Raw genomic sequence first — 22,142 nt, 5'->3', positions numbered from 1 at the left:
ATCCCAGGAATTGTACTCGGGATGAATGGAATTCACATTTTTCCGGCTTAACGTACAGATGGCTGTCCAGGAGGCGTTTGAGTACTTGTCTGACATGCTTAGTGTGTTCTTGAAGGGAGCTCGAAAAGATGAGGATGTCATCCAAGTAAACGAACACAAATATGTTAAGCATATCCCTAAGCACATCGTTTATGAGAGCTTGGAACACCGCTGGGGCGTTGGTCAGGCCGAAGGGCATCACCAAGTATTCATAGTGACCAGTAGGCGTGTTGAAAGCGGTCTTCCACTCGTCACCAGGTCTGATCCGCACAAGATGGTATGCGTTCCGCAGGTCAAGCTTAGTGAAAACAACTGCTTCCTGGAGCAGCTCGAAGGCTGTGGCCATAAGGGGTAGCGGGTAACGGTTACGGACGGTTATGGCATTGAGTCCCCGGTAGTCGATGCAAGGACGTAATCCACCGTCTTTCTTGGCCACAAAGAAAAACCCTGCTCCCGCCGGGGAGGTGGATGGACGCATGAGGCCTGCTTCCAGAGCGTCCTTGATGTAGGTATCCATAGCAGCTCGTTCGGGTGGAGATAGGGAAAAGATCCGACCCCTGGGGGGGCAAGTGCCCGGAAACAGGTCGATGGGGCAATCGTAAGGTCTATGGGGTGGTTGCATGGTGGCCCTCTGTTTGCTAAACACCAGTTTGAGGTCATGGTAACACTCGGGAACTCGGGTCAGGTCGATGGATTCTAAAGACTCGGGAGTAGAACTCGGGGAATTCTGGAAAATACAAGCAGCTTGGCACGTAGGACCCCACTGCTTGATAGTGCCCACAGACCAGTCGATGTGAGGGTTATGGCTGTGAAGCCAGGGGTATCCAAGGACGAGAGGGAACTCGGAACAGGAGATCAAATGAAAGTTCATCAATTCCTGGTGTTGTGAAACTGAAAGTCGCAAGGAGGTAGTGACATGAGTGACAAGTCCAGATCCCAAAGGGCTTCCATCCAATGTAGTGACCCTCATGGGTTCACTTAGAGGTTCAGAGGGAACGCCATTCTCCTTCGCCCAGACACCATCCATGAAGTTACCTGCGGCTCCAGAGTCTACCAAGGCTTGAAGGTGAAGCTTGTGGTTGTCCCAGGAGAGGGTGACTGGAATGAGCAGACGGGAGTTGGACGGATGGGAGGAGGTTATGTTTCCCGTTACAGTTCCCCCCGGTCTGTACGGCACAGAGCGTTTCCCTGGAGCCCGGGACACATGGAACGGAAATGGCCCGGTTTGCCGCAATATAGACAGCGTCGCTCCCTCATCCGGCGGTCTCTCTCAGCCTGGGAGATGCGTCCAATCTGCATGGGTTCCGATGGAGCCAGCGAGGATAAAGGTGGGGACTCGGAGCTGGGACTGATAGGGGCTAGAGGTCTACGGTTGAGTTCTCTCTCTCTCAGACGTTGGTCAATGCGTGAGGCCAACTTGATCAGGGACTCGAGATTGTCCGGTGGTTCCCGAGTGGCCAGTTCATCTTGGATAGTGTCGGAAAGGCCTTTCAGAAAGCACACCGTGAGCGCCTCGTTGTTCCAGCCACTTGCTGCTGCCACCGTGCGGAACTGGATGGCATAGTCCGTCACGCTGCGCCAACCTTGGTGGAGAGTCAGGAGCTGTTTGGCTGAGTCAGAACCACTGCTTGGGCCTTGAAACACTCGTTTGAATTCCTCAGCAAAGGCAGAGTAGCTGGCACAGCAGGAACTATGGGCATCCCACACAGCAGTAGCCCAGGCCAGGGCTTTTTCCGACAGCAGGGTGATGATATAAGCGATCTTAGACCGGTCGGTGGGAAACAACGAGGGTTGTAGCTCAAAGGAGAGAGAACATTGGGTGAGAAACGCTTTACAAGCACTTGGATCACCTGAGAACCGTTGGGGAGGTGGAAGACGAGGTTCAGCCAGGGGGTTAACTGCCATGGGTACGTGAATCTGAGGTACTGGGACGGGAACTGTTGCCGGGGTAAGACGATCAGATATTTGCTTAATGGAAGTCAGCATCTCCGACAGAAGATGAGAATGTCTAGCCATTAAGGCCTCTTGCTGAACCAGGGCGGCTTCGTGGCGTTGTACAGTCTCCTGGTGGTGGGACAGCATGGCAAAAAGGTCCTGGGAACTGGCTGCCTCTGGGTTCATTTTTGGCTCTGTGTTTCTGTCAGGACCCGGTTACGAACCTGGTCTCCGAAGTGAGAAACAGTCACTTAACCAACTGAGCCACGAATAGTCAGCAGAACCCAGAAGATGAGGCAGACACAGCAGGACTTAAGACGGTGTATTTAATAAAGTAAAAAGGAGAAGTCCTTCAATACAAAAATTGGCAAATCCAAAAGGTGGTAGGAATAGCACAAAAAAGCCTCAAGAGATACTCGAAAACAAAAACAGAATTCCACAAAAGCATCCACCGGAAACGACAAGAATACACAGAACACTAGGGCTGGGTGCTAACATACCTTAAGGGAACATTTCGACAATCACCGTATAGTTAGTGAGAAAGTCCCTATTGGAACTGTACGGTCCCTTACTAGACGTCCGAAAACATTTTAGAAATTCGGGGACGGCGTCGGGCCGAGCGGTAGGGCCAGACCTACCGGGAAGTCATCAAATGAACTTTGTCGGACATTCGGTTTTCGTTTAATAAAATAAACAAATTTTAGCCCATTTTTGCGCAATGCCGGAATATCCCACAAGAGGGCATAAGCAATCATATTGCTATTGGACAAAACATCACGAATCACAACGTGCCATATCTCGGAAACCGAAAATATTTCGAAGCCGAAACTTGGTGAGCGTAGGTTTGGCATTATGGGAAGATGGCCCCGAACAAGATGGCGTCTAGGCCTCAACGGTTTTTGAGTTATGGCCATATTTCTGGGATTAAAGGTCCAAAATGAAAATAGAGAAAAGATTTTTTCACTTCACGTCAAAGTCAAGGAGCCTCCGGTGTCAATAAAAAAAAAAAAATCGGCCATTTATCTATCGTCATTTACGAGAAATCGTACGTTGACCAGATCGTGATGTTCAGATATAGGTGTTTTTTTTTTCAACGGTTACAGATCCAGTTGCAGGGTGTTCATACGAGTATTTTTAAAATGTGCTGCGGAGCTCTGCGACATTTCTGTGATTTTCTATGATTTTCTGAAATAACACACACTCACTAAACCCTCCGTAAATAACTCAGTTCTTAACGTAAAGACTTAAAACTCAGGATTCTGTAAAGGCATACCCCAATGAGGATATGAGTTTATTTATAGCTTCCTGTGCCAACCGGAAGTGCCATAATTGGTGTCTCAGGGGCTGCTTGGAAGGGTTAAAAAAATCAGATCTGTCCAAAACTTCATATGTGTGATTAGACAACCCCCATGAACTGTAAATCAGTCATTTTTCCCAACAGATGTCAAAGAAAAGCTCTCACACACACAGCAAGGATGGAGTGACAAAGCGTGGTGTTTAAAGACACAGAGAGCAGGCAATGGCATAAACATAATCCCAAGGCAGGGCCGAGTCCAACGAGGTGCCCCGCTTGACCGTAGCTCGCTCGGTCTGAGCGCAGCGACCATGAGAAAAATAGGCCCACAATGAAGCCTGCACCACAATGTCATTTGATTTTGGGTGACAGCGGCGGAACCGTTAGGTTTAGAAGGACAATTCAAACACAGGACTGTTCCTAAGGTCCTCCCTATCTGTGCAAGCCTAACCTTGACTGTGTGGCATTAACCTTTCACAGTTAAAAGAAGGTGTTTACAAAAAAACAGTGTGCATTGACTTCTCTCCCCATAGGAATACATTGCCTGCTCCCCTAAATACAACCTGGGGTCTTTATGGGTTATGAATGCTGTATGAACCTGTCTTCTATGACATTCCATCAGACCACTATGAGGTCTACCTGTGTCGATTCTAAGCTTCCTGGAGCAACCGGAAGTGGTTAAATTGACCCAAAAGGTATTTGGATGTACATCACCTCGAAAGGTGCCGAGGCCTCTGCATTATTCAACCCTGTGTAGATCAGTCAATTCTCAACTTAAAGACTTAAAACTCAGGATTCCCTAGGTTTCTATGTCAGTCAAGACATGTGTGTATTTATAGCTTCCTGTGCCAACCGGAAGTGCCATAATTGGTGACTCAGGGGCTGTTTGGAAGGGTTAAAAAAATCAGATCTGTCCAAAACTTCATATGTGTGATTAGACAACCCCCATGAACTGTAAATCAGTCATTTTTCCCAACAGATGTCAAAGAAAAGCTCTCACACACACACACAGCAAGGATGGAGTGACAAAGCGTGGTGTTTAAAGACACAGAGAGCAGGCAATGGCATAAACATAATCCCAAGGCCGTGCCGAGTCCAACGAGGTGCCCCTCTTGACCGTAGCTCGCTCGGTCTGAGCGCAGCGACCATGAGAAAAATAGGCCCACAATGATGCCTGCACCACAATGTCATTGGATTTTGGGTGACAGCGGCGGAACCGTTAGGTTTAGAAGGACAATTCAAACACAGGACTGTTCCTAAGGTCCTCCCGATCTGTGCAAGCCTAACCTTGACTGTGTGGCATTAACCTTTCACAGTTAAAAGAAGGTGTTTACAAAAAAACAGTGTGCATTGACTTCTCTCCCCATAGGAATACATTGCCTGCTCCCCTAAATACAACCTGGGGTCTTTATGGGTTATGAATGCTGTATGAACCTGTCTTCTATGACATTCCATCAGACCACTATGAGGTCTACCTGTGTCGATTCTAAGCTTCCTGGAGCAACCGGAAGTGGTTAAATTGACCCAAAAGGTATTTGGATGTACATCACCTCGAAAGGTGCCGAGGCCTCTGCATTATTCAACCCTGTGTAGATCAGTCAATTCTCAACTTAAAGACTTAAAACTCAGGATTCCCTAGGTTTCTATGTCAGTCAAGACATGTGTGTATTTATAGCTTCCTGTGCCAACCGGAAGTGCCATAATTGGTGACTCAGGGGCTGTTTGGAAGGGTTAAAAAAATCAGATCTGTCCAAAACTTCATATGTGTGATTAGACAACCCCCATGAACTGTAAATGAGTCATTTTTCCCAACAAATGTCAAAGAAAAGCTCTCACACACACACACAGCAAGGATGGAGTGACAAAGCGTGGTGTTTAAAGACACAGAGAGCAGGCAATGGCATAAACATAATCCCAAGGCCGTGCCGAGTCCAACGAGGTGCCCCTCTTGACCGTAGCTCGCTCGGTCTGAGCGCAGCGACCATGAGAAAAATAGGCCCACAATGATGCCTGCACCACAATGTCATTGGATTTTGGGTGACAGCGGCGGAACCGTTAGGTTTAGAAGGACAATTCAAACACAGGACTGTTCCTAAGGTCCTCCCGATCTGTGCAAGCCTAACCTTGACTGTGTGGCATTAACCTTTCACAGTTAAAAGAAGGTGTTTACAAAAAAACAGTGTGCATTGACTTCTCTCCCCATAGGAATACATTGCCTGCTCCCCTAAATACAACCTGGGGTCTTTATGGGTTATGAATGCTGTATGAACCTGTCTTCTATGACATTCCATCAGACCACTATGAGGTCTACCTGTGTCGATTCTAAGCTTCCTGGAGCAACCGGAAGTGGTTAAATTGACCCAAAAGGTATTTGGATGTACATCACCTCGAAAGGTGCCGAGGCCTCTGCATTATTCAACCCTGTGTAGATCAGTCAATTCTCAACTTAAAGACTTAAAACTCAGGATTCCCTAGGTTTCTATGTCAGTCAAGACATGTGTGTATTTATAGCTTCCTGTGCCAACCGGAAGTGCCATAATTGGTGTCTCAGGGGCTGTTTGGAAGGGTTAAAAAAATCAGATCTGTCCAAAACTTCATATGTGTGATTAGACAACCCCCATGAACTGTAAATCAGTCATTTTTCCCATAAAAATTCAAAGGAAAAATAAATCACACAGATACACAACTTGGATGGAGGGACGTATTGGGGTGTGTAGAGACTGACAGTGCCTCCAATAGTTAGCTTTGTTCGAGCTAAAAAAGAACCGTCAGACCTAGAGTTCCGAAACTTTAGAATCCTGTTCTAGAACTCAGGTAGATAGTGCGTGGTGAGTTACGGCGCTCTAGGAGGTTCTCGAACCGAGAAACAGCTTCGAACATTTGCAATGACTTCAATTCATTTTGACCATTACGAAAATGGCGACATTTAGAAATGTCCCAGAGACACAAGACTAGGTGCATTGTGACCGTCTCGGCCCATAGAGACAGAACCCAACATCTCGGTCCGATAGCTCATTCAAGGACCCCGTAGCAAGGCATTGAAAAAAGTGGATTTTCAGCACCAATTAGGCTTTTACTCGGACACCAAATGACCTATCGGGCCAAAACTCGGGATTCGGGGTCGCCTCACATAGGACTACACATAATGTCCGAACTGGCCCCGCAGCTAGAAAGTAACTATGTGTTTTATGGTTTTTTAATGTTTTGTACCGAAGGCCTTGTGAATTTTGGGCCAGCTCTGAAGTATGTTATACTTGGCTCCTAAATGAGTTGGGAAAAGTGGGTTTGGTGTCAGTTTGTATCAGTTTGGTGTCAGAATGATATCAAATTGACTGATGGACGGTGACTTGCAGGTGACTCTTGTCCATTAGCAATATGTTTAAGCGGTGAGGTACCATCACCAAAAGCGACATTCTGAAATCAACCCAAACGAGCGATGGAGAGGTACCAGTATCACTGCCCAGCCATCCCGAGGTCATCGGGCCAGTCAATTTGGCATTCCTGCAAGAATTTTTAGTGACTTTGCAAAAGTAAGGGACATTTGCAATATGTTTAAGCGGTGAGGTACCATCACCAAAAGCGACATTCTGAAATCAACCCAAACGAGCGATGGAGAGGTACCAGAATAACTGCCCAGCCATCCCTATGTCATCGGGCCAGTCAATTTGGCATTCCTACATGATTTTTATGGCATGACAAATTGGTGATGGTGACTGCCCAGTTAACCATATGGCAAATGCACAGTGACTTTGAAAGAGTGAGAAAAATCACCAAATGGACATGATGAAATCAACACCACGAGTGATCGAAAGGAACAACAATCACTGCCCGGCCATCCCGAGTTCATCAGGCCAGTCAATTTTGCATTTCTGAAGGATTTTTGAGCATGTCAAATTTCTTATGACATTTGGCCCCCACAAAACATATGCCTTATGCACAAGCAAAAAAAAAAAAAAACATTATGATAATAAAATATGACTAAAGTATGTTGATACAGTTCTTATACTTGTGTAACTGACACAAAATTCGAAAATTTTTCGAAAAACGGTCCAGAAAGCACTTTTTTAGGGGTGTGTGAAGTTTTTTATGAAATTTAATAATTTTTGACTTTTGACTTCTGACTTCCTATGAAATCATATTGCAGATGGACAAAACACATGCAATATGCGCAAGTAAAAAAAATAAAAAAAATTATGATAATAAAATATGACTAAAGTATGTTGATACAGTTCTTATACGTGTGTAACTGACACAAAATGCGAAAAAAATTCGAAAAACGGTCCAGAAAGCACTTTTTTAGGGGTGTGTGAAGTTTTTTATGAAATTTTATAATTTTTGACTTTTGACTTCTGACTTCCTATGAAATCATATTGCAAATGGACAAAACATATGCAATATGCGCAAGTAAAAAAATTAAAAAAATTATGATAATAAAATTGGACAAAAGTATTTTCATACAGTTCTTATACATGTGTAATTGTCAAAAAAAGCGAAAGAATTTCGAAAAACGGTCCAGAAAGCACTTTTTTAAGGGGTGATACGTTTTTTTCAAAAAATTCGTTTTTTCAAAATTTGGCTTTTGGATGTTGACTTGGAGTCCAATACCAATATGAAAAACCATGGTGGAGTGCAATCGCCACCTGTTGGATTTTTGAAGTGTTACAACTGGCAATACCCATATGGCAATAGAAGTAAACTTTGCATGAATCAACGCCGCTTTGGGTGGTATTGGCCAATGTGTGCATGGTTTGTCCTATGCCAATAACTTGCCATTCATTTTTGTCCACTACGGGGGTGAAATCCCTTACATACAAACACAGATCACAGAACTGAGGGAAACTAAGGGTTTAAATACAATCAGGGGAAACGAGGCACAGGTGCAAATAATAATGGGGAACAAGGGAAAAAACATAAGGTCAAAAAGCACAATGGGAGCATCTAGTGACCAAAACCCGGAACAACCCTGGCCAAATCCTGACAGAGAGAGCAGAGAACAGAGGAAGTGAGAGAGAGCAGACATAGCAGAGGGAGAGAGAGCAGAGAGAGATGGAGCAGAGAGACAGCAGATAATGAGAGCAGAAAGAGAGAGAGCAGAGAAAGCGTGAGAGAAAAGAGAGAGAGCAGAGAAAAGAGAGCAGAGAAAAGAGAGCAGAAAGCAGGCAGAAAGCAGGCTGAGAGAGCAGAGAGCGAGAGAAGGCTGAGAGAGGGCAGCGAGCATTAGAGAGAAAGAGAGAGAGAGCAGAGAGAGCAGAGATAGAGAGTGAGAGAGCAGAGAGAGCGGGTAGAGAGAGCAGCAGAGCAGAGAGAACAAAGGGCAGAGAGAAGAAAACAGAGAGAGCAGAGAACAGAGAGAAGAGAGAGAGAGAGCAGAAAACAGAGAGAGAGCATAGAGCAGAGAGAGCAGAGAACAGAGAGAGCAGAGAACAGAGAGAAGAGAGAGCAGAGAGAGATGGAGCAGAGAGACAGCAGATAATGAGAGCAGAAAGAGAGAGCAGAGAGCAGAGAAAAGCGAGAGAGAAAAGAGAGAGAGCAGAGAAAAGAGAGCAGAGAAAAGAGAGCAGAAAGCAGGCAGAGAGAGCAGAGTGAGAAAAGGCTGAGAGAGGGCAGAGAGCATTAGAGAGAAAGAGAGAGAGAGCAGAGAGAGCGGGTAGAGAGCAGCAGAGCAGAGAGAACAAAGGGCAGAGAGAAGAAAACAGAGAGAGAGCAGAGAACAGAGAGAAGAGAGAGAGAGCAGACATAGCAGAGGGAGAGAGAGAGCAGAAAACAGAGAGAGAGCATAGAGCAGAGAGAGCAGAGAACAGAGAGAGCATAGGAAGTGAGAGAGCAGAGAACAGAGAGAAGAGAGAGCAGACATAGCAGATGGAGAGAGAGAGCAGAGAACAGAGAGAGCAGAGAGAGGGAGAGAGCAGAGAACAGAGAAAAGCGAGAGAGAAAAGAGAGAAAGCAGAGATAAGAGAGCAGAGAAAAGAGAGCAGGAAGCAGGCAGAAAGCAGGCTGAGAGAGCAGAGAGCGAGAGAAGGCTGAGAGAGGGCAGAGAGCATTAGAGAGAAAGAGATAGAGAGCAGAGAGAGCAGAGATAGAGAGTGAGAGAGCAGAGAGAGCGGGTAGAGAGAGCAGCAGAGCAGAGAGAACAAAGGGCAGAGAAAAGAAAACAGAGAGAGAGAAGAGAGAGAGAGCAGAGAGAAGAGAGAAAGCAGAGGGAGTGAGAGAGCAGAGAACAGAGAGAAGAGAGAGAGAGCAGACAGAGCAGAGGGAGAGAGAGAGCAGAGAACAGAGAGAGCAGAGGGAGAGAGAGAGCAGAGAACAGAGAGAGCAGAGAACAGAGAGAGCAGAGAACAGAGAGAGCAGAGAACAGAGAGCAGAGAACAGAGAGAGCAGAGAACAGAGAGAACAGAGAGAAGGGAGAGCAGAGAAAGCAGAGGGAGTGGGAGAGCAGAGAACAGAGAGAGAGCAGACAGAGCAGAGGGAGACAGAGAGCAGAGAGAGACAGCAGATAATGAGAGCAGAAAGAGAGAGAGCTGAGAGAGTGAGCAGAGAGAGCAGAGAAAAGCAAGAGAGCAGAGAAAGCAAATAGAGAGGGCAGAGGGAGTAGAAGAGACCCGATAGGGAGAGAGAAAAGAGAGAGAGCAGAGAGAGTAGAGAGAGAGAGAGAGAGAGAGAGAAGGCTGAGAGAGAGAGCATTAGAGAGAGAGGGGGAGAGAGCGGAGAGCAGGCTGAGAGAGGAAAGAGAGAGAGCAGAGAGTGAGAGAGAGATCAGAGAGAGCAGAGATAGAGAGTGAGAGAGCCGAGAGAGCGGGTAGAGAGAGCAGCAGAGCAGAGAGAGAAGAGAGAGAGAGCAGAGAACAGAGAAGAGATAAGAGAGCAGAGAGAACAGAGAGAAGAGAGAGAGCAGAGAACAGAGAGAAGAGAGAGAGCAGACAGAGAGAGAGAAAGAGCAGAGAACAGAGAGAGCAGAGGGAGTGAGAGCAGAGAGAGCAGAGAGAGCAGAAAACAGAGAGACGAGTGAGCAGAGAGAGAGCAGAGGGCAGAGAGAGAGAGCAGCAGAGCAGAGAGAGCAGAGAGAGAGCAGAGAACAGAGAGAGAGCGCAGAGAGAGAGCAGAGAGAGCAGAGAACAGAGAGAAGAGAACAAAGAGCAGAGGGAGAGAGAGAGCAGAGAATAGATAGAAGAGCGAGCAGAGAGAGAGAGGGAGAGAGAGAGCAGAGAGCAGGCTGAGAAAGCAAAGAGAGAGTGAGAGAGCAAAGAGTGAGAGAGCAGAGAGGACAGAGAGAGAGAGCAGAGAAAAGAGAGAGCACAGAGAGCAGAGAGCAGGCTGAGAGAGAAGAGAGAGAGCAGAGAGTGAGAAGAAAGAGAGCAGAGAAGAGAGCAGAGAACAGAGAGAAAAGAGTGAGAGAGCAGAGAGGGAGAGAGAGCAGAGAGAAAAGAGAGAGCAGAGCAGAGAGAAAAGAGTGAGAGAGCAGAGAGGGAGAGAGAGCAGAGGGGCAGAGAGAGCTGAGAGCAGAGAGAGAGAGGGCAGAGAGAGCTGAGAGCAGAGAACAGAGAAAAGAAAGCAGAGAGTGAGAGAGCAGAGAAAAGAGAGAGCAGAGCAGAGAGAAAATAGTGAGAGAGCAGAGAGGAAGAAAAGAGTGAGAGAGCAGAGAGGGAGAGAGAGCAGAGAGGGCAGAGAGACAGATCAGGGAGAGCAGAGAGAGAAAGAACAGAGAGAGAAAGAACAGAGAGAACTCTGAACATTATGTTGCTATAGTGACCCTGCATCACAACACTCTGTTGCTATAGTGACCCTGCATCACAACACTATGTTGCTATAGTGACCCTGCATCACAACACTATGTTGCTATAGTGACCCTGCATCACACCACTCTGTTGTACTAATTGTACAATTTGTTTAATTCTATTCCACATATTTAATTGTTTTGTATTTCATTTCATACTTGTTTCATGTTTCAACCAGTCGCAGGTTAACGTCAACCTGACAGAGGAAACGTAAAATCAATTAACAGGCATTTTCTTGTTTCAAGTGTGTTTTATTATGAAAAGTACAATATATCCTTGTATACTTGTACAACTATTGAGCGTATGGCCATATATAATTGTATATAATTGTACAATTTGTTATTCAACATAAAATACATTTTATTGTAAGAGGTCCTGGGTCAAGGTCACAATTATAGGAAGACGCGCATGTGTGTGTGTCCATTGTGTGTGTGTGTCCAGTGTGTGTGTGTGTGTCCAGTGTGTGTGTGTGTGTGTGTCCAGTGTGCATGTGTGTGTTTGTCCAGTGTGTGTGTGTGTGTGTTTGTCCAGTGTGTGTGTGTGTCCAATTGTGTGTGTGTGTGTTTGTCCAGTGTGTGTGTGTTTGTCCAGTGTGTGTGTGTGTGTGTGTGTGTGTGTGTTTTGTGAGTCCAGTGTGTGTGTGTGTGCTTGTGAGTCCAGTGTGTGTGAGTCCAGTGTCTGTGTGTGTGTGTGTTTTGTCCAGTGTGTGTGTGTGTGTGTTTGTCCAGTGTGTGTGTGTGTGTGCGTGTGTGTGTTTGTCCAGTGTGTGTGTGTCCAGTGTGTTCAGTGTGTGTGTGTCCAGTGTGTGTGTGTTTGTTCAGTGTGTGTGTGTGTGTGTGTGTGTGTGTGTGTGTGTGTGTGTGTGTGTGTGTGTGTGTGTGTGTTTGTCCAGTGAGTTCAGTGTGTGTGTTTGTCCAGTGTGTGTGTGTGTGTGTGTGTGTGTTTGTCCAGTGTCTGTGTGTGAGTCCAGTACGTGTGTCCAGTGTGTCTGTGTGTGTGTGTGTGTCTAGTGTGTGTGTGTGTGTGTCCAGTGTGTTCAGTGTGTGTGTGTGTGTGTGTGTGTGTGTGTGTGTCCAGTGTGTGTGTGTCCAGTGTGTGTGTGTGTGTGTGTTTGTGTGTTTGTCCAGTTTGTGTGTGTTTGTGTCCAGTGTGTTCAGTGTGTGTGTGTGTGTGTGTCCAGTGTGTGTTTGCCCAGTGTGTGTGTGTGTGTGTGTGTGTGTTTGTCCAGTGTGTTCAGTGTGTGTGTGTCCCGTGTGTGTGTGTGTGTTTGTGTGTGTTTGTCCAGTGTGTGTGTGTGTGTGACCAGTGTGTGTGTGTGTGTGTGTGTTTGTGTGTTTGTCCAGTGTGTGTGTGTTTTTGTCCAGTGTGTGTGTGTGTGTTTGTCCAGTGTGTGTGTGTGTACAATTGTGTGTGTGTGTGTTTGTTTGTCCAGTGTGTCCAGCATGTATGTGTGTTTGTCCAGTGTGTGTGTGTGTGTGTGTGTGTGTGTGTGTTTGTCCAGTGTGTGTTTGTGTTTTTGTCCAGTGTGTGTGTGTGTGTTCAGTGGTGTGTCCAATTGTGTGTGTGTGTGTGTGTGTTCAGTGTGTGTCCAGTGTGTGTGTGTGTCCAATTGTTTGTGTGTGTGTGTGTGTCCAGGTTGTGTGTGTATTTTTGTTTGTCCAATGTGTGTGTGTGTGTGTGTGTGTGTTTGTCCAGTGTGTGTGTGTGTGTGTGTGTTTTTGTGAGTCCAGTGTGTGTGTGTTCAGTATGTGTGAGTCCAGTGTGTGTGTGTGTGTGTGTGTGTGAGAGTTTGTCCAGTGTGTGTGTTTTTGTCCAGTGTGTGTGTGTGTGTTTGTCCAGTGTGTGTGTGTTTGTCCAGTATGTGCAGTGTGTGTGTGTCCAGTGTGTTCACTGTGTGTGTCCAGTGTGTGTGTGTTTGTGAGTCCAGTGTGTGTGTCCAGTGTGTGTGTTTGTCCAGTGTGTTCAGTGTGTGTTTGTCCAGTGTGTTCAGTGTGTGTGTGTCCAGTGTGTGTGTGTCCAGTGTGCGTGTGTGTGTTTGTCCAGTGTGTGTGTGTGTGTGTGTTTGTGTTTGTCCAGTGTATGTGTGTGTGTTTGTCCAGTGTCTGTGTGTGTGTGCTTTTGTGTGTGTGTGTTTTTGTCCAGTGTGTGTGTGTCTGTTTGTCCAGTGTGTGTGTGTGTGTGTGTTTGTCCAGTGTGTGAGTGTGTGTGTGTTTGTCCAGTGTCTGTGTGTGTGTGTGTGTGTGTGTTTGTCCAGTGTGTGTGTGTGTTTGTGTTTGTCCAGTGTGTGTGTGTGTGTGTGTTTGTGTTTGTGTTTGTCCAGTGTGTGTGTGTGTGTGTGTGTGTTTGTCCAGTGTCTGTGTGTGTGTGTGTGTTTGTCCAGTGTGTGTGTGTGTGTTTGTCCAGTGTGTGTGTGTGTCCAATTGTGTGTGTGTGTGTTTGTCCAGTGTGTGTGTGTTTGTCCAGTGTGTGTGTGTGTGTGTGTGTGTGTGTTTTGTGAGTCCAGTGTGTGTGTGTGTGCTTGTGAGTCCAGTGTGTGTGAGTCCAGTGTCTGTGTGTGTGTGTGTTTTGTCCAGTGTGTGTGTGTGTGTGTGTTTGTCCAGTGTGTGTGTGTGTGTGTGCGTGTGTGTGTTTGTCCAGTGTGTGTGTGTCCAGTGTGTTCAGTGTGTGTGTGTCCAGTGTGTGTGTGTTTGTTCAGTGTGTGTGTGTGTGTGTGTGTGTGTGTGTGTGTGTGTGTGTGTGTGTGTGTGTGTGTTTGTCCAGTGAGTTCAGTGTGTGTGTTTGTCCAGTGTGTGTGTGTGTGTGTGTGTGTGTTTGTCCAGTGTCTGTGTGTGAGTCCAGTACGTGTGTCCAGTGTGTCTGTGTGTGTGTGTGTGTGTCTAGTGTGTGTGTGTGTGTGTCCAGTGTGTTCAGTGTGTGTGTGTGTGTGTGTGTGTGTGTGTGTGTGTGTCCAGTGTGTGTGTGTCCAGTGTGTGTGTGTGTGTGTGTTTGTGTGTTTGTCCAGTTTGTGTGTGTTTGTGTCCAGTGTGTTCAGTGTGTGTGTGTGTGTGTGTCCAGTGTGTGTTTGCCCAGTGTGTGTGTGTGTGTGTGTGTGTGTGTGTTTGTCCAGTGTGTTCAGTGTGTGTGTGTCCCGTGTGTGTGTGTGTGTTTGTGTGTGTTTGTCCAGTGTGTGTGTGTGTGTGACCAGTGTGTGTGTGTGTGTGTGTTTGTGTGTTTGTCCAGTGTGTGTGTGTTTTTGTCCAGTGTGTGTGTGTGTGTCTGTCCAGTGTGTGTGTGTGTACAATTGTGTGTGTGTGTGTGTGTTTGTCCAGTGTGTCCAGCATGTATGTGTGTTTGTCCAGTGTGTGTGTGTGTGTGTGTGTGTGTGTGTGTTTGTCCAGTGTGTGTGTGTGTTTTTGTCCAGTGTGTGTGTGTGTGTTCAGTGTGTGTCCAATTGTGTGTGTGTGTGTGTTCAGTGTGTGTCCAGTGTGTGTGTGTGTCCAATTGTTTGTGTGTGTGTGTGTGTCCAGGTTGTGTGTGTATTTTTGTTTGTCCAATGTGTGTGTGTGTGTGTGTGTGTGTTTGTCCAGTGTGTGTGTGTGTGTGTGTGTTTTTGTGAGTCCAGTGTGTGTGTGTTCAGTATGTGTGAGTCCAGTGTGTGTGTGTGTGTGTGTGTGTGAGAGTTTGTCCAGTGTGTGTGTTTTTGTCCAGTGTGTGTGTGTGTGTTTGTCCAGTGTGTGTGTGTTTGTCCAGTATGTGCAGTGTGTGTGTGTCCAGTGTGTTCACTGTGTGTGTCCAGTGTGTGTGTGTTTGTGAGTCCAGTGTGTGTGTCCAGTGTGTGTGTTTGTCCAGTGTGTTCAGTGTGTGTTTGTCCAGTGTGTTCAGTGTGTGTGTGTCCAGTGTGTGTGTGTCCAGTGTGCGTGTGTGTGTTTGTCCAGTGTGTGTGTGTGTGTGTGTTTGTGTTTGTCCAGTGTATGTGTGTGTGTTTGTCCAGTGTCTGTGTGTGTGTGCTTTTGTGTGTGTGTGTTTTTGTCCAGTGTGTGTGTGTCTGTTTGTCCAGTGTGTGTGTGTGTGTGTGTTTTGTCCAGTGTGTGAGTGTGTGTGTGTTTGTCCAGTGTCTGTGTGTGTGTGTGTGTGTGTGTTTGTCCAGTGTGTGTGTGTGTTTGTGTTTGTCCAGTGTGTGTGTGTGTGTGTGTTTGTGTTTGTGTTTGTCCAGTGTGTGTGTGTGTGTGTGTGTGTTTGTCCAGTGTCTGTGTGTGTGTGTGTTTGTCCAGTGTGTGTGTGTGTGTTTGTCCAGTGTGTGTGTGTGTGTGTCCAATTGTGTGTGTGTCCAATTGTGTGTGTGTCTGTTCAGTGTGTGTGTGTGTCCAGTGTGTCCAGCATGTGTGTGTGTTTTTGTCCAGTGTGTGTGTGTGTCCAATTGTGTTTGTGTGTTTGTTTGTGTGTCCAGGGTGTGTGTGTATTTTTGTTTGTCAAATGTGTGTGTGTGTGTGTGTGTGTGTTTGTCCAGTGTGTGTGTGTGTGTGTGTGTGTGTGTGTGTGTGTGTGTGTGTGTTTTTGTGAGTCCAGTGTGTGTGTGTTCAGTGTGTGTGAGTCCAGTGTGTGTGTGTGTGTGTGTGTGTGTGTGTGTGTGTGTGTGTGTGTGTGTGTTTGTCCAGTGTGTGTGTGTGTGTGTGTGTGCTTGTGAGTCCAGTGTGTGTGAGTCCAGTTTCTGTGTGTGTGTGTGTGTGTTTTTGTCCAGTGTGTGTGTGTTTGTCCAGTGTGTGTGTGTTTGTCCAGTGTGTTCAGTGTGTGTGTGTCCAGTGTGTTCACTGTGTGTGTGTCCAGTGTGTGTGTGTTTGTGAGTCCAGTGTGTGTGTGTGTGTGTGTGTGTGTGTGTGTGTGTGTGTTTGTCAAGTGTGTTCAGTGTGTGTTTGTCCAGTGTGTGTGTGTCCAGTGTGTGTGTGTCCAGTGTGCGTGTGTGTGTTTGTCCAGTGTGTGTGTGTGTGTGTGTGTGTGTGTGTGTGTTTGTCCAGTGTGTGTGTTTGTGTGTTTGTGTTTGTCCAGTGTGTGTGTGTGTGTGTGTGTGTGTGTGTTTGTCCAGTGTGTGTGTGTGTGTGTGTTTGTCCAGTGTCTGTGTGTGTGTGTGTGTTTGTCCAGTGTCTGTGTGTGTGTTTGTCCAGTGTGTGTGTGTGTGTGTGTGTTTGTCCAGTGTACGTGTGTATGTGTTTGTCCAATTGTGTGTGTGTCCAATTGTGTGTGTGTCTGTTCAGTGTGTGTGTGTCCAGTGTGTCCAGCATGTGTGTGTGTGTTTTTGTCCAGTGTGTGTGTGTCCAGTGTGTGTGTGTCCAATTGTGTGTGTGTGTGTTCAGTGTGTGTGTGTGTGTGTGTGTCCAGGGTGTGTGTGTATTTTTGTGAGTCCAGTGTGTGTATGTATGTTCAATGTGTGTGTGTGTAATTATTTCAGGGACACTGAGTCGCCTTCCCACCAAAGCCTAAACCCAGTGTGTGTGTGTGTGTGTGTCCTGTGTGTGTGTGTGTGTGTCCAGTGTGTGTGTGTGTGTGTCAAGTTATTATTTCAGGGACACTGAGGAGTCATAACAAACCCAAATCCCTGGATAGAGGGGCTCAGTGAATGTGGAGTTGAATGTGATCAGGTGGGTCAGTGTGTCAGAGGAGGCTCTATAGAAGGACAGAGTGCCGGCTGGCCAGTCCAGATACACTCCTACTCTGTGGGGGCTGGAGGAGGGGACGTCTATGGTAGTGGGATTATTATTGTGATAGGCAGTGTAACTGTTGTCATAGCAGAACAGACTCCAGGACTTGTCATTCCATCCAAGATAACAGTCATAACCCCCTCCTCTCCTGTTGATTCCTTTATATGTCACTCCTATATCAGCCCCTCCCCCACTCCACTCTACCTCCCAGTAACAGCGCCCAGTCAGACCCTCTCTACACAGCACCTGTTCCCAGACCTCAAATCTCTCTGGGTGACCAGGATACGGCTGCTCCTCTCTCCTCCATGTCACCTTTCTGTTCTCCTCAGACAGAGAGAGGTGTCTGTTTACTGTGTTTGGGTCCAGTGTGAGATCACAGACATCTGATGGATGAAACCAGACACAATATTAGAAATCATCATCATTCACATTAGAATGTTAACTCACTTTTCACTAATTCATTTAATGTAGATGTTTCTAGGTGTCAAAAGGAGAAGTTAAGGTAACTTGAGACTTGTTGAATGTTATATATGTTATACTGTATGGTAATATAAAACACACTTATTCACATTAATTACACACACACACACACACACACACACACACACACACGCACATGCGCACGCGCACACGCATACGCACACACACACGTACACAACATGAACACAAACACACATTTGTTACGTAACACAAACACGCCACACACACACACACACACACACACACACACATTGTCAAAGCATCTCTTTGTAAACGTTGGTGTCTCTGATTTCTGCTTCTGTAGAACTACAGCTGATATTTAATATGACCAAGTCAGTAATGATGGTGGTCTTTGACTTAACTTGAATTAAGACTTATTCTTAGTCATATTCTTCACAGCAGTCAACACTCACATTTTCTAAGTCCAGGTTTCATTCTGTTCTCTCCACCATGTTCCACACTGTAGCGGTAAGCAGAAGAACAGACAGTCATTGAGGGATACACCTGAACTCACACACACACACACACACACACACACAGTACACACACACACAGTACACACACACACACAAACACACGCTGGACACACACACACACACACACACACACACACACACACACACACACACACACACACACACACACACACACACACACAATCACACTGGACACATACACACAGGACAATGTCCTGTGTGTGTGTGTGTGTGTGTGTGTGTGTGTGTGTGTGTGTGTGTGTGTGTGTCCAGCGTGTGTTTGTGTGTATGTGAGTGTTTGTGTGTGTGTGTGTACTGTGTGTGTGTGTACTGTGTGTGTGTGTGTGTGTACTGTGTGTGTGTGTACTGTGTGTGTGTGTGTGTCCAGTTTGTGAGTGTCCAGTGAGTGTCAGTGTGTGAGAGATTGAACACACACAACTTTGTGCACAGACACACAGGAAACACACACACACACAAGAAACACACACACACACACACACAGGAAAAACACAACACATAGGAAACACACAAACACACACAGGAAACACACAGGAAACACACACACACAGTCAGCATGTAACTTTTTCCGAGTGGTGGTCAGAATGTTTGTCTTAACCAGCCTGATAAGTCCAACATGTCTGATATGAACATTGACATAAACCCTCTACATACTTGAGTTTCTCCAGTCTGCAGTGTGGATCCTCCAGTCCAGCAGAGAGCAGTCTGACTCCTGAGTCTCCTGGGTGATTGTAGCTCAGGTCCAGCTCTCTCAGGTGTGAGGGGTTTGACCTCAGAGCTGAGACCAGAGAAGCACAGCCTTCCTCTGTGACTAGACAGCCTGACAGCCTGCAAAGAGTCAAATCATATTAAAACCACACTGATATTCTTTGGTGGTGAAAACAGCGGCAAGATATTTTTTTTAAATGTTTAGATATATGAGTGTCCTTTCAAATAAAGTGTGACATTCTGTCATCATGAATAATAATGAAAGAAAACAATAAGGGACTACAACAAAACATACTAACCTCTCACCATTACCAATAACAGAGGATACAACAAAACATGCTAAACTCTCACCATTACCAATAACAGAGGATACAACAAAACATGCTAAACTCTCACCATTACCAATAACAGAGACGACAACAAAACATGCTAAACTCTCACCATTACCAATAACAGAGGATACAACAAAACATGCTAACCTCTCACCATTACCAATAACAGAGGCTACAACAAAACATGCTAACCTCTCACCATTACCAATAACAGAGGCTACAACAAAACATGCTAATCTCTCACCATTACCAATAACAGAGGCTACAACAAAACATGCTAATCTCTCACCATTACCAATAACAGAGGATACAACAAAACATGCTAACCTCTCACCATTACCAATAACAGAGACGACAACAAAACATGCTAAACTCTCACCATTACCAATAACAGAGGATACAACAAAACATGCTAACCTCTCACCATTACCAATAACAGAGGCTACAACAAAACATGCTAACCTCTCACCATTACCAATAACAGAGGCTACAACAAAACATGCTAACCTCTCACCATTACCAATAACAGAGGGGGTCTGATCTTTGTACCTCTGTAACTTTCTCATTCATCATTATTCTCTATTCATTCCTGATTATTCATCATCATAGTAGCATCCACATGAATGTAGAAGTGTTCAGAAACATCTTCTATTCTTACTGACAATACAAGTGAAGTGGCTCCAAAATGACAGGACATTATTCACCATTCAGTTTCTATTAAGAAAACATCTAAAACACAACCAAGACAAACTGCAAATTAATTCAACAAGTTAGTAGAATCATAAGCTTGATGTAATCACTGTTGGCATGGAATATGGGACCAAATACTAAACTTTTGACAAAAAGAATTTATGACTTTTTCAAATGGGAGAACTAGATACATAAAGATTTTATTTTATAAACTGTAAAATATATATGTATGAAAATACCTTTAAATAAAAGGTGACATTCTACAGTCAATTAATATGAAACATTATATCTCAAATCCAAAATGCTGGAGCAGAGCACCACATTTAAAACTGTAAGCTTCACTGTCCAAACACATATGGTGTGGACAATGTGTGGGTAAACAAATGTGGATCTGGTGAACAGTTATCACTTGTTGACCAACTACAGGAATACTGACCTCAGAGTCTCCAGTTTACAGTGGGGATTCCCCAGTCCATCAGAGAGCAGCTTCACTCCTGAATCCTTCAGGTCATTGTTTCTCAGGTCCAGCTCTCTCAGGTGTGAGGGGTTTGACCTCAGAGCTGAGACCAGAGAAGCACAGCCTTCCTCTGTGACTAGACAGCCTGACAGCCTGCAAAGAGTCAAATCATTTTAAAATCACACTGCTATTCTTTGGTGGTGAAAATAGTGGCAGTATATTTTTTCAACATATTCAGATACATCAGTGTCCTGAAACCTGCCATATCTATTTATAAATGAATGTATCATTATTATAATTGACAAATGATCAAAGTGTTGCCTGCAGATGTCTGCCCTGACCTTAGTTAACTTTGTTTTCTTTATTATTTTAGTTAGGTCAGGGTGTGACGAGGGCTTGTTTAGTTTTTGTACATCTATGGGGTTTGGCTAGTCTAGGTGTTTATATGTCTATGGTTGCCTGGATTGGTTCTCACTCAGAGGCAGCTGTTTATCGTTGTCTCCGATTGGGAACAATATTCCTTGGTTTATTTGTGAGTTATAATTCTATGTTTAGTTGTTTAGTATTGCTTCACGGTTCATTTGTGATAGAAACATTCTTAGGTGGTGAAAATCGTGGCAGCATATTTTTTTAAATATTCAGATGTAAAAACTATTCAGATATATCTGTGTCCTGAAACCTGCCATATCTATTTATAAATGAATGTTTCATTATTAGAAATAACAAATGATCAAAGTATTGCCTGCAGATAGAAAAATGTATTGTACAAATATGTGAGTAGACTGACCAGACCAGTTTAAAAAGCAGAATCAGTCAGAAGACAGACAGTGAGGAATCAGATTTAGATTGTATTGAGTATACAGTCCACACTATATCTATTTAGACAGTGAGGAATCAGATTTAGATTGTATTGAGTATACAGTCCACACCATATCTATTTAGACAGTGAGGAATCAGATTTAGATTGTATTGAGTATACAGTCCACACCATATCTATTTAGACAGTGAGGTATCCGATTTAGATTGTATTGATTATACAGTCCACACCATATCTATTTAGACAGTGAGGAATCAGATTTAGATTGTATTGAGTATACAGTCCACACCATATCTATTTAGACAGTGAGGAATCAGATTTAGATTGTATTGAGTATACAGTCCACACCATATCTATTTAGACAGTGAGGAATCAGATTTAGATTGTATTGATTATACAGTCCACACCATATCTATTTAGACAGTGAAGCTAACATTTTAAATGTGTCTCTATACTCCAACATTTTGGATTTCAGATCAAATGTTTCATATGAGGTGACAGTATATAATGTCACCTTTTATTTGAGGATATTTTAATACATATCTGTTTCACGATTAAAAATGTAAAAACTATGTTTCCAGTCTCCACATTAGTAGAAGACATAAGTAATCTACCAATTTACTTATAGTGTATTAAAGAAGTCAACGTTTAGTATTTGGTCATGAACTCGTTGGTTGCATTTGCAGTTTGTTTGGATTTTGGTTGTGTTTTGAGCAATAATAAAATGGTGCATGATGAGTGGAGAAATGTTCTGTCTAAGAGAGTAGATAACATGTTTCTAAACAATAATAAATTAATCCTGATGATGCCATGAATAAAACAAATAAGAAAAATCATGACTGAATCATGAATAATAATGAATGAGAAAGTTACATAGGCTACAACAAAACATGCTAACCTCTCACCATTACCAATAACAGAGACTACAACAAAACATGCTAACCTCTCACCATTACCAATAACATAGGCTACAACAAAACATGCTAACATCTCACCATTACCAATAGCAGAGGATACAACAAAACATGCTAACCTCTCACCATGACCAATAACAGAGGCTCCAACAAAACATGTTAACCTCTCACATTACCAATAACAGAGACTACAACAAAACATGCTAACCTCTCACCATTACCAATGACAGAGACGACAATAAAACATGCTAACCTCTCACCATTACCAATAACAGAGGCTACAACAAAACATGCTAAACTCTCACCATTACCAATAACATAGTCTACAACAACACATGCTAACCTCTCACCATTACCAATAACAGAGGCTACAACAAAACATGCTAACCTCTCACCATTACCAATAACAGAGACGACAACAAAACATGCCAACCTCTCACCATTACCAATAACAGAGGGGGTCTGATCTTTGTGCCTCTGTAACTTTCTCATTCATCATTATTCTTGATTCATTCCTGATTATTCATCATCATAGTAG

At 44.6% G+C, this 22,142-nt stretch overlaps 1 protein-coding gene across 2 annotated transcripts in view; it reads right to left on the bottom strand.

The window, feature by feature from the left end:
• Positions 1 to 13,972: 13,972 nt before the first annotated feature.
• Positions 13,973 to 22,142, bottom strand: part of LOC135538112 (NLR family CARD domain-containing protein 3-like) — a 39,246-nt gene continuing 31,076 nt past the window's right edge. For both annotated transcript variants that reach the window (XM_064964099.1, XM_064964100.1), the window contains 4 exons: positions 19,853 to 20,026; positions 18,341 to 18,514; positions 17,606 to 17,652; positions 13,973 to 17,095 (listed from right to left, as the gene is read on the bottom strand). In XM_064964099.1, the coding sequence (XP_064820171.1) occupies positions 16,569 to 17,095; positions 17,606 to 17,652; positions 18,341 to 18,514; positions 19,853 to 20,026 (922 nt within the window). In that variant the 3' untranslated portion in view covers positions 13,973 to 16,568. The remainder of the gene's footprint in view (positions 17,096 to 17,605; positions 17,653 to 18,340; positions 18,515 to 19,852; positions 20,027 to 22,142) is intronic.

Source organism: Oncorhynchus masou, unplaced genomic scaffold, assembly GCF_036934945.1.
Source record: "Oncorhynchus masou masou isolate Uvic2021 unplaced genomic scaffold, UVic_Omas_1.1 unplaced_scaffold_909, whole genome shotgun sequence".
Lineage (NCBI taxonomy): Eukaryota > Metazoa > Chordata > Actinopteri > Salmoniformes > Salmonidae > Oncorhynchus > Oncorhynchus masou.
Note: the sequence above shows the minus strand (reverse complement) of the source record. Positions and strands in the feature narration are given on the sequence as shown.